The 12568-nt window shown below is 51.4% G+C and overlaps 1 protein-coding gene across 3 annotated transcripts in view; it reads left to right on the plus strand.

Moving 5' to 3' along the window:
- Positions 1–12568, plus strand: part of SPOCK1 (SPARC (osteonectin), cwcv and kazal like domains proteoglycan 1) — a 400415-nt gene that overhangs the window by 325015 nt on the left and 62832 nt on the right. For all 3 annotated transcript variants that reach the window (XM_040982062.1, XM_040981992.1, XM_040981908.1), the window contains 3 exons: positions 6745–6859; positions 9612–9630; positions 11528–11531. In XM_040982062.1, the coding sequence (XP_040837996.1) occupies positions 6745–6859; positions 9612–9630; positions 11528–11531 (138 nt within the window). The remainder of the gene's footprint in view (positions 1–6744; positions 6860–9611; positions 9631–11527; positions 11532–12568) is intronic.

Below are 12568 nucleotides of genomic sequence, written 5' to 3' on the forward strand. Positions count from 1 at the left end.
TGTGCATTCAGCGACAGGTAGTCACAGAGCAGCTGTTGTGTGCCTGTACTGTGCTGGGCTCTGAACCTAGACACAGGCCTGATCCTTTGAGGTTGACGTGTCAGGTGCAGTTGAGGTCCACAGCCTGACCAGAGGCGGGCCTGGTGGGTGACACAGGAAAGCAGAAGGTCTGGTGACAGAGCATCCGATCTGAGCAGTGAGAACAGAATAAAGCGTTCAGCTCTCCGAGGACAGGGTTCCAGGCCGGAGGAGGTGCAGAGACCCTGGGTTGTCAGATTCTGACATGTGACTGGTGATGAGTGCACCAGGCAAAGAGTGGCAGGGAACCCATGACACTACACAGTCAGCAGGCACCTACCTTGCATCCAACTGGTAAACCACAAAGCGCTTCCTGCCATGATAAGATTTTGGGGGAGCGAATGAAAACAAATCAGAACTCATCAGCTGTGAATGAAATTTTCAACTGTGAGCTGTCAACTGTCTGGATTAAAAATAGATGATCAGTTGATGAAATACAGTGGAGAAAGTGATTTAAATAAAATGTTAAAAATATCCTGCAGCGTATGCGAGGTGGGGCAGGTTGTCTGAGGCTTTCCCCGAGGCTTGTGTGAGCTCTGAGCCAGCAGCAGCTGGTTATTCTGCTTCACAAACCACAGAAGAGGGAGACTGGCCCTTTGCAGGCGGACCTGCACTCACTGGAATGTATTGGTGTGTTATGCAGAATGGGAGGGAAGATTGGTTAGGAGATCCCATTGGCACATGTGTGTTTAAGTAGGTCAGCACGTTGAAGGTTTCTGCTCTGGCATGTATAGAAGCTGGAAGCTTCAAGGGCCTTCGTGGGCAACCTGAGAGCAGGTTCCCAGGCGTTCTTAAAAGTCTTTAACTTACCTTCTGCTTTCTCAATTCCCCTCCTTTAAAGAGTTAGAGCTAATTTTTTATTTAGCTGATTTATCATAAAATCAATGTGAAAGTTTGAATTTTTCATATTTCCTCTCTTCTGGGCTTGAGCCATATCTCAATACAACCTGGCCGAGACCTTGTGTCCCAGCGTATTGTATCCTGAGACCTGTTTCAAGGGCATTTTGGTGGCGTTGGCTTTCCTTGTTACAAACCCAAAACCAAAACCTTCTTTTCCATTGGAGTCTGTCTCTTTCATTTTAGGAATTTGGATCACAAGTGCTTTAGTTTTTAAGGGCTGTCACACCCAGATGGGGAAGCTGGGAGCCTGGCGTCCAGGTCCCAGAAGGCTTGTTTTCTTTTCCGGGCTGCCAGGGTTTGTCTTGGATCTGGGAGCCTCAGGGCTGCCATGGTTTATCCTTCATTATCACTGCATCCCTCCCTCTCTCTGTATGACTCTGTATGTGTCCAAGTCTGTCATTTTTTTAAAAAAATGTTTTTATTTGAAAGGTAGATTTTGTAGACAGGAGGAAAGGAGGAGAGGCATGGCTCTTCCACCTGCTGATTCACGCTGCAAATGGCTACAGTGGCTGGAGCTAAGCATCTTCCAGGTATCCCACATGGCAGGGTCCACATTAGGGACCCAAGGACCTGGGCCATCCTCTACTGCTTTCCTAGGCCATAAGCAGAGAGCTGGATGAGAAGCTGAGCAGCTGAGGCATGAAATACTGGCACCCATATGGAACTGCAGAGTCATAGGGCAGAAGGTCAACCCGAGGTGTCACTGTGTCAGCTCCTGAATTTCTCCTTTTCAAAAGGACACCTTTCATACTCAGAAACCAGCCCAGTGGGCTATTTTAGCTTGGTTGCCTCTGTAAACACTCAGTTGTCAAATGAGGTTGAATTTCCAGGCCCAGAATCCAAATGTGTGCTCTGTAAGGCATAAAACTCAACCTGTGCTAGAGGTTATGGAGCTGTGACTTCCTGAGGGCGAGTGGGGCCTCCCCATAAAGGGTGGCAGGGACGTACTCCTCCTGTGCCTGGTTCTCTTGCACAGGCCTCGAAGGACCTCCTCAGTGGTAGCAGGTAACTCTGCCCTTCTTGCAACATCTCACCTTCTCTGCTTCAGGACTTCTGGGCCGGAGGAGACCTTTTATTTGGCTGAATGTAATGTCAACAATTTGCATGTCTCTCCAAGCCTAATCCAACTACATGTTTCTTCTTTTAATTTCACAATTATTTTTACTCTCTTTGTGAAATAAACATAGGTTTTATTGCCATTTCCACAGATTTTTTTTTTTTAAGATTTATTTGTTTGCAATGGCAAGGCTGAGCTGTGTTGAAACCAGGAGCCAGGAACATCTTCCAGGTCTCCTACATGGGTGGCTGGGGCTCACCAAGCAGCTTGGGCCCTGTCTTGCTGATTTCTAGGCACACTAGAGAAAACTGAATTAGAAATGTAGCAGTCAGAATTCAAACCAGTGCCTCATAAGGACGTCAACACCACAGCAAGCAGCTTTACCTGCGTTGCCTCAAAGCTGGCACCCTATTTTTTTCCTAAAAGTAAGAAGTTAAGAAAATCTAAGACAAAATTTTGCTCTTTTTTTCAACCCTTCTGCTGTGAACTTTAAGAGGCAATCCCAGCATCCAGCTTCCTTGAATGTGGAGCAATGCAGAGTTCTGACTGCCTAGATTCTCCTCCCCGGAGGGCAGGTGTGCAGGATGCTGTGGGTTCAGTCCCTGTTGCAAGCCGTCACCCTCCGTAAACTTACAGCACACTGCTGGAGAAATGTCGGGCATTCCAGCCTGTGCCATTTGCCTCAAGTCCGGAGGGAACTGCTAGCATCACTGTGGTGTTGGGGGAGTCATTATTTCATCTCTCAGAAAGCCCTCTCTCCCTTATTCCTTGCTGCCTTTGTCCCCAGAAAGGAGGATGTGTGTCTGTCTGTCTTGATTGGTGGAGCCTGGTGTCTCCTAGTGAGGGGTAGGCTCCTGCCGTGAGAGAGGGACCATGGCCATGACTCTGGCTGTCCCCATAGGCCTGCCCTCAGGGTGTGGTTGCAACTGGATTGCATTTCCAGGGCTGTGGGTTTGCCAACCAAGGTGCACTTCTGGGTCCTGACAGGAGCCACCTCCCTGTCCCTCCTCTCCCTGTGGAGTCTTGTGGCCTGTAGTTTGCTTATCAAGGGCAGTGGGAGCCTCACCTGGCTGTTAGGGTCACTGTTCTTGGAGAGCTACCTGATGCCTCTTTGTAAAGCGGGAACCAGTGTTGCACCTTTTGGCTCTTGTGTGTTCTCACCTGGCAAGGACCTGGGACAGAGAAGGTGACAGTGACTGAGAGTGACTGCTGGGATGGGGACAACTGGGACGTGCCCAAGTTGCGGGCTCAGGGTGCTTCTGTGGGGGACTCTGGGTTGATCCAGGGCTTTGTACCCTCAGCTGTTCCAAGCGGGGGCACCCACATGTTTACTCCAGCAGTGGTTTGACTGGCATCTCTGTAGATGCTGGTAACTGGTGTTTTGTGTTTATCACAAAGCATTTGCTCCTTAAAACACACATGTTATCCATAGACGCCGTCCATCCCGGTTGCGACGCAGTAGCTTCAGAACGTAGCATGTGCCTCGTGGAAGACAGCAGGCCCTGTGTGTGTGGGTTCCAGTCTGGCCTTGCTGCAGCCTCCTGCTAGGTCTCCATGGTGTTGGCCATGCTTTGCTGTCCTGTTTGTCTCTGCATAGCTAGTTTTAAGCTGTATACAAAATGGAAACCCACGCTGTTGAGCTTCGTTCATATGCCACCCAGTGTCCTGGCAGCTGAAAAGCAGCTATGTGCCCTTGAAACTGCAATTTCCACAGATGGGGATGAGCACCATTCCCTTCTATGGCCATCTGTGGAGCCCAGGAAGCTGGGTGGCCTGCACCTGCTGCTGCTAGTGGCCTGACAGGTCAGGGGCTGCTGCAGCCCAGCCGTGGAGGTCATGTTCTAGGAATGTTGATCCATGACACAGCTGGGTCAGGCGGCAGGAACACAGACAGACCAGGCTCCGAGTCTAGCAACAGAAACAAGGAAAAGGGCCGCATGTGGAGCCCAGAGAGGCCTCCTTGGCCATGGATGTGAGCGTCAATTCTGAGGCAAGCTGAGACCCAAGTCAGGAAGAAAGCAGAAGCTTCCGGTCTGAGCTTGTTCAGAGCTGTAGTCCAGGGGGAGAAACCCCGAGTCAGGTAAACCTGTGCTGGGAGGTTTCAGACCACTTAGGGCTGAAAGGGGAGGGGCGTGGCAGAAGGTGTTTGTGGAGTATCTAGATGGATGCAGGGAGGGCAGCCTCTTGCCTCTTACCAGGGGGGTTGGATAAGGATGTGCTGGGAGAGGAGAAGGGGAGGGAGAGGCTGAAGTAGGAGATTCCCGGGAAAGGAAAGGATTGAGTGGGAGCCGACCCAGCTGGCTCGAGGAGCAAAATGCTCCTGCTACATGGGAATACCAAGCTCTCCACTGTGTCCTGGGGGCGAATACAGAGCTCAGAGGGACCCAGAGTCCTCAGGGCAGTGAGGACATCTGGCCTGGCAGCTAGGATGCCCACATCCTCCCTGGAGTTCCTCTCGATGCAGACCCTGCAGGCAGCACCACGTAGGTATAAGCGATCGGACCTGGATTGAGACTGGGGCTCCTGGCATCTACTCCAGCTCTGCCACGGCAGTTGCAGGAATTGGGGGGAAATAGCAGATGAGAGCCCTCTCTCTACTTCTCAAAAAATAAATCACCTCTTCTTCACAGTAGCCAAAGTCAGCTTGCGTGTGCCTCCTGGCCTAACACAGCACTGCAAGCAGTGACAGGGCCATTTCTTGTTACATATGTGGTGGTCTCCAGGAAGGCTACCATTCTCTTGGCTTATGCTGAGTTCACCCAAAAGTCCCCAGGGGCTTCAAGCTGGCAAACACCATCACCTTGTCCATGTTGAGTGCTTGCTGCTAATGAACTCCACCTCTATTCCAAGTCCTCTGCCTTCTGGGTCTCAGACAGAAGTGAGGCCCTCCCCTGGCCATGTCTTTTCCCCAGGGGATAGGTGACCAAGCAGGACAAAGTTGCTTAGCAGTGACCACTGACAGTTCCACACATGGATCAGAGTGCATCCTGTGTTCAGGGCTGGTGTTGCTCCTGGCACGGGACCTCTGCTCTGCCCAAGGGAGGTGCTGTGCTGGGTTCACTGAGCCGTGAACCCGTGCTGTGCTGGGTTCAACAGGCCATGAGCAGCGCTACCGAGGCAGGGAGGTGCTGTGCTGGGTTCACCGGGCCGTGAGCAGCGCTACCAAGGCAGGAAGGGGCTGTAGTTGCTCCCAGATACAAACAGGCAGTCACAGTACCATAGCCTCATGACACGCATATGCAATAATTGAACTTGCACAAAAGTAAAAATTCGTTTTCTGTCCATCAAAATTTGAAAACCACTTGCTTGAGGGTTGTCCCAGGGAGCTAACCTGGGAGAGGGCAGGAGGGGCCACCATGGCCTTCTCTGTAACACCTGCACATGCATATATTCTCTCTCTCTCTCTCTCTCTCTCTGTTCTTTGTAAAGAAGCTCCTTATCCTAGTGGTCCACCTGCCATCTCCAGGCTTTTCCCCTGGCTTACATCCTGTTCACTTGGGTTGTGTGTAGCAGGCACGTCTCATGCCTGCTTCTCTCTTGGGAGGGCACACTCTGGGTTCAGGTCAGCTTCATCCCCAGGTCAGATGGTGTTGGAGACTGGGGCAGATGTGTTCTCAGACACCCCCTGCAGCCCCTGCTACCGCACCAGGCATGCACTGGATACTTGGTGAGCCTGCACGACAGGAGGATGGCAACCCTCCGTGGGTGCACCCTGTCGCTTGGTTGGCGAGGGCAGCCGACAGCATTGTGGGTGGCAGTTGCGATTGTAGACTTCAGTGCATTCTGAACCGGGTCAGAAGCGCTCCCTCCCTGGGAGGGGACTCAGTGTCCTCATCTGCATGCGGGTGTGCTGCCTTGCCAATGCGAGTGGCCTCCTCTCAAAGGCAGCCATTTATGCTTTCCAAGGGCAAGGATTGTGACTCCTCTTCCCTTTCTTGTTAGAGAGTCCCCACGGCTCCTGATAAGAACTGCACGCACAGTGGGTGCAGCCAGTTCCGCCTATCTCGCCTGCCTTTGAACCTCCACCACACACACAGATGGTCCTGGGCCTGTGGGCCTTTGCAGAGCACTGATTACATGCAGGCCTTGATCTTGAGAATTTCACAGGAAAAAGCGAATGAACTCTCAGACAACTCCAATCTAGACCTGTGCCACAGTTGCATAATGAGCCACACACAGCCTGGTGTGGGCTGTCTGCACTCTGAAGCCCCGTGCACCTTGGAGAAGCCATGCCCTGGGACCTTTGGGTGCTTGACCCTGGCGGCAGGGGTGGGTGTGATGGGCCCTTTCAGTCTTTTGCAAACATGTAACCTCTCAAAGTCGTCTGTCCGTCCATAACGCACTGGTGAAGAGGTTGATGATTGTTATGATCTGATGTAACTTTGGCTTCCGCTGCCGGGGTGACATGGAGGTCTCTGTGGACAGTGGACAGGCCTCCACAAGGGTTGCACTGCAAATGAATCCTTTCAGTTTTCGTAAATGGTGACAATTGAGTTTATCTTACGTCATAACAAGCCTTCCGGTGCCTCCACGCTACTTTATGGAGGCATCATGTGGATGGGAAACAGACAAACCAAAAAGGCTATTTCGATTCAGGCTTCTCGAGTCGAGTTGCTACCACAAGGTCAAGAGCACTATCCCAAAAGGGGGCGAAGGAGGGGCTGGTGGTGGCTGCGTCCCTAAGGCCTGCTCTTCTCTCTCTCTTGCAGTGCAAGTTGGAGTTCCACGCTTGTTCCACCGGCAAAAGCCTCACCACCCTCTGCGATGGACCCTGTCCGTGTCTCCCCGAGCCTGAGCCTCCCAAACAGAAGGCAGAAAAGAATGGTGAGTGGGGATCTTAGGAGCTTCCTGAGGGGTCAGGGAGGGCTGGCATGGCCGAGCTCTGTGTCAGTCACCAGGAGCCTGGTCAAAGTTACTCCAGCCCGTGCTGGATGGATTTGGAAAGCTGGGGTCTGGCTGCTGAAGCGTCTGTGGCCGCCATCATGGAGAAGCAGAGCCGGTGTCTGAAAATCGCCCCGTGAGACCACAGCGGGCACAGGGTTCGTTCCAAGGTCAAATGGGCTGTGGTATGGGAGGCGCGGGCTCTTGAGCAGCTACAACCAGGATCTGCCCTGGGGTATAGCCTGGTCTTCCTTGAACTCTAATCTCTCAGTTCCTTTGAACTCTCCACGGCCAAATATCAAAACAGAGTCTGCAGAGATGGCTGCAATCGTGGAAAGCAGGCTCCCCAAAGCATTTCTTGATGAGTAGCAAAAGCTCGGGCTGCAGTGTGGAGATGAAAGGGAAAAGCTCCCCAGGGCTGGCTCCAGCCCTCGCGGGACCGAGAGGGGCAGGGAAGGCTGGGCTTCAGTCTGGGGGTTTCCACAATGGAGGAAGCAATGTTGTGCCTGTGATGGCAGCCCTTTGTTGATCCTGCCCTAATGAGAGCCAGGGTGGATGACTGGATTTGCCGTCTGTGCAGCTGGGCTTTCCCGGGGTAACCAGCCAGCCTGGGGAGCATGGTGTGGTTTTGCATGAGTGTGAATGTGGCAGGAACACACATGGATGCCTTGTGCGGCGGCAGCTGTCAGTCATGGCAGAGCGTGGCCAGAATGTCGATCCGTTTGCCTGTTTATGCGCTGCATCGTCTTTCCTGGGAAGGTTGACTGAATGTGCTCCCTTGAGAGAAGTACGGTGCTGAGAGGTTTTGGGGGAGGTTGAGCTCAGGGTGCAGAGAATGCTATAAACCTTGAAGCCGGGCGATCCTAAGTCATCTCCAGTGATAATTCATCTCCAGAAGGCTCATCGGTGCCTCTGGGCCTGACTGTGTCAGTGCATGCACACACACAAGCTCTGCTGGCCGGGGGCAGAATCTAAAGCCACCTGTTGGTAAGCTCTTGCTGCGTCTCGCTAATTAATTTCCGCCTGGAGATTTCGTGAAGACTTGCTCCTAGGGAGAGTCCGTTGGCTCTGTTTGTAGAGATATCGTGTATTGCTTTTATTTTCTCTCCCATTCTGAAGTTAGGGAGGCAAACCCAGGTCTGTTCCACTCTTACTGTCTGTAGTTTCAATAAGTGGGGAGTCTCACCAAGGACCCCCAAATCTGCTGTACTTTCTTCTTTTGCCGTGGGAAAAGTAGCCGATGGGTTTTCCTGGAGAGATTTGTGGTTTTCCGAACAAAGGCCAACCTTTGCTTCTTGCAGGTGGGCTCCCTGCCTGGCAAGTAGAGGTTTGTTCTTGACTATGACACTCCAAATATGGCCCTGGCCATGCAATCTATTTGTAAAAATTAGAACAACTTCTTGCTGAACCCACGTAAGTAGCTAAACCGCCATAAAGAGTAAAAAAACTCCAGGAACATCTTGTTCCTGAATTTTGAAAGGTCAGCTGGAACATGATTTCCATTTAAAAACGTTTCATTTCAAAAAAAATGTTTCTAAAAGCATAGACTGCTGAATTAATGGTGAGAGAGAGAAAGATCAGGACAAAAGGGAAGGGACTTCATAATGACACACCCGACAAGAGAACATGGAAAAAGACCAGTAGTGTTCCCAAACAATCAGAGTTCCAGTTCCTTCTCTGTCCTGTGTAATGAGTTCTGGGTGGGCAGTGTGCTTTATGGTATCTTCTGCGTCTATACTGGGAAAAAAAAATTCTGGGAAGTGTCACTCAGCCTCAAGTCCCACCTGGAATAACCTTGGAACCCTGTCCCAATGAGTGTGTTCCTTGGAAACACAGACTCGGTACAATTCCTGCCATGGGATTCTCACCCTGAACTTCTCTGCTGATAACACACTTTCTAGGATGGGTCTGACAGCAGGATTTCTGTATGCATGGAAGGAGCCAGGGAACCCATCGGCGGATGGTGGGGACTGGCATGCATTTATCACAGATCCAGCAGCCACCTGGCAGAGGAGAGTGTGTTGTATTAGGGACCAAAGTGTAGATGCTCAGTATAGGTTGGATCAGGGTATCCCCGGAGCATGAGAACATAATATGGGCAGTGAGGGTGGCGACCACTCCCCAGGGTCATCATGTAAAGTGAAACACGGGTAGACTTGATCTTCAGAGGACTGACCATTGGATCTGACCTGCCAGTTCTCGCCATGTGGCACTTGTGGCTGTTTGTGAAAGACAGCGAGTCATGAGAAACAGAGAATATGGCCACTGGGCTGAAGAGGAGGGCCCAGGGTGCAAAGGAGAGACCAGAGGTAAAATGACAAACAGCTGATAAGTGAGTTGTGTGGGTGGAGGGAAGAGGAAGTACACCTTCCTTGGCCTCAGCCAGCCCTTTCTGGTACTGCAGCCCATGCGTGTGGCACCTGCACACAGCCCCAGCCTCTGTGGGACCGGCCGCAGCTCTGGACCAAGTCCACAGCAGTCTCGTGTCTGTGCCTGTTGAAGGCATCGCGTTTCACAGCCTCCTGAGTGCAGGTGTGTCAAGCATGTGGCAGTTCTATTAATGTTGCTATTTTATTTTCAACCTTGGCTCTATTTTGAACCTCACTTCCATCTGCCAAAGAACGTGTTCATGGAGTCACTTCTAGGTAACTTCTGTTCGTTCAGGGTTGTATTTAAATTCCCAAAAGTGGGCCAGGGTGTGGGGACTCCGAGCTGTGACTTTGTTGGAGGCGGTTCTTAGTGTGGTCTGTTGTTCTTTGACACCGTCCACCTGTATGATGTCCTCAGGATCTACATTGGCCATTAGTGCTCACCCCACTATGTCCAGCGAGGTCCTTCTTGTGGCCTCTGTTCACTGTCTCCATTGAGGTCACATTGTACAGTACACTTCTCTGCAGAGGCTTTCCCATCGTGGTCTAGCACCCTCCTTTGGCCTTGAAGAGGAGCACAGAAAACTTGACAAACTTCTCTAGCTTTTTGGCATCAGAGACACTGCTGAGATGCCCCCACCTCACCCAGCACCTCACCCTGGCCATGGATATCCATTTCTATTCTGTGCAGAGAAGGTTTATACAATGTGCACCTGTTCTCAGGGTACTAGCACACAAGTTCTCTGCAGGAAGCACACAGAATAACTTCCTGCCTCCCCAGGAAGAACCTGGATCCCAGATGAGGATGAGCAGAACCTTTCTTGCCTGTGCACCTGCCTCCACCTGTGTGGCTGCTTCCCCGAGTTTCAGTTGGGCAGCCCAACTGTGGTCAGTGCTAGATGTGAGTGGAGAGGCTCTGTGAGAACCTGCAAGGGCAGGGCCTCGTCTGTCACTCTTTTGAACCTTTGAGCTTTTAAGCCATCACATAGCAAGCTCCTGCAAATTGAAAGCCTCTCATCTGAGCTTCAACCATGTATTTTGGAAACTAGAACTAAACAGTGGTTTTTATTCTTTGTTTATGTGGCATTCTATTCTTTGATGTGTTTTCCCCTGAAGGGATGGGGTGGAGGGTGGTGTCATCCTTTAACTTCTCTGAATGTGTCCTGTTACATCTTCAGATTGCCTAATGACCTGGGGCAGTTAACTTAATGTAAGCCCAATCTTTCTGATCCCTAGGCAGCTAGTCCAACCTCAGGAGTGCACAGTAATGATTGTAAAAAAAAAGAAAACAAAACAGAAAAGAGGGGAAGAATCACAGGGTGTTGAAATCAAGATCTGTGTGTCAAGCCCTTGGGGCTGTCTGCATTTCTCTGAGTTTTTCAGGAAGCCTCTTCAGTTTCACTTGGCATTTCCTGGGCCCTAGCAGCCAGCCCAGCCAGGAATTCCCTGCCTAGACTTGACCTGAATTGCCAGCCCCTGGGACTGTGGCTGCTTTTCCTGCACCCACTACTATCCTAATTCTTCACTCAAAACCCAAGGGGCGGATAGTGGCTTCCACCTTAATGTTTGCCCTGAGCAGGACTCAGCCCTCCCAGCTCAGCTTCTCCAATTCTTCTGGACTTCTTGCCTCCCCTTTGCCATGGTTGCCAACTGTCTTGTCCCGGCCTGAGCCTCATAGTCTCATTCCCTGCCCTTCATCTCTCCTGGGGTGGGACCACTTCCTGGTCAAGAAGTCTGGACAGAGCTGGACGATCCCTGATTTGGGTGGGTCTCCCTGAGCTTCTCCCACAGCATGGTGAGTGGACCCATCTTTTGCTTGAGGTGCAGCGGCCTCCCCACTGAAGGCCAGGTGGGTGGAGCCTCAGCCCATTGGGATGACCCCATGTTTGTGCTTTCCCACACCAGGCTTTGTCTGCAATTTGACCCTGCGATCCACATACAGTCCCCGTTACCAGAAGAGAGTGTGGGAAACCCTGAGGAAAAGGCCCCACCTAGAGTCAGAGGGTTCATCATGTGACTCAGCTGTAGTGCCTTGCAAGGCTCTTCCACTGGCTCTGCCATCAGCAGTGCCCTTGGCCTGAAGGTGGTAGGGCTGCAGGGTGGGAGACCATGTGCCCTCTTCTGTGCCTGACTCTTAGAGCGTCAGCTGTCAGACAGAACTGCCTTGGTCATTCTACTGCAGGTCGCTCTGTCTAAGGACAGCCCCCTTTTTCTCTCTGCTGACATGAATCTTCTGTGGGAGCAGAGTGAGGGTCCAGCCAGGCATGCCAAGACGTGCTGGGGAAGGCTGTTGGGCCTCAGAGTGCTGCGAGGAGGCAGCAGGATGGGAGCACCAGGTTCTGGGAGGACGAAGTGCGACTTGATCTAGCTGGGCTGCCAAGGAGGAAATAACAGCTTCCCTCCAGCTGAGCAACTTGGAGCCCAGGAAGACTAGTCGGCAGTGACTATTTTTTTTCCCTCTTCCAAATGGTGTTTACAACCTGAGGGCCAGATTCTAAGGAAGAAAGTCTTGGGATGACAGGCGGGTTGTCTAATTCCATTACTCACTGGAGGCAGGGTTAGGAGATGTATTTAAGTGGGATCAGGAGGTGGTGCAAGAGGCAGGGTGAGGATTTCCCCCCAGCCACAATGTCTCCATGGAAAATCCCTCAAAGGCCCCTGCTACCGAGGCTCCCAGAGAAGTGCAGATTTCTCTTTGCATCCAGAAAAGAGCATTTTTGTTTGTTTAATATCTATTGTGTAAGAGGGTGAAGGCCAGGGCCTGGTAACGCACAACGTAAGAGCATTTTGTGTTCACTTTTCGGAGCCCATGCAGCGTTGTTCACTTCTTATTCAGGACACCATGCTACCCTCGGAAATGAAAGCTGCATGGGAACATCTACCTCTCAGAGCCTCGTTAATCTGAATGTCGTGACCTTAAAAGCAATGCTTGAGAATTAAGTGGTCATTAAAGCAGAAACGCTTGCTTTTTAGGACTGTTCTGATCTCAAGTTCTCTTTGGGGTGAAGTCTGCTTGGGGCGGGGAGAACACAGCCTCTATTGTGCTCAACTGACCAGGGCGGGCCGACGGGGCCAGACAGGGAGAGGGGAAGCTGAGGCACCAGGTGACCAGGATCCTAAGTGGAATCCTAAGAAGGGAAGAGAAATTTATAGGAGAAAGCCGTGGCAGAGGATGCCTTTGAGCATCCTCTTGCTAATTTGTGTCTCATTATTTCACAAAATAACATAGATGCTTATGTAAAACCCAAATGTCCTGGCAAAGTGTTTATACTCCAGGTTCTGT

Source organism: Ochotona curzoniae, unplaced genomic scaffold, assembly GCF_017591425.1.
Source record: "Ochotona curzoniae isolate NIBS_2020 unplaced genomic scaffold, NIBS_Ocur_1.0 contig_1, whole genome shotgun sequence".
NCBI classification, from domain to species: Eukaryota; Metazoa; Chordata; class Mammalia; order Lagomorpha; family Ochotonidae; genus Ochotona; species Ochotona curzoniae.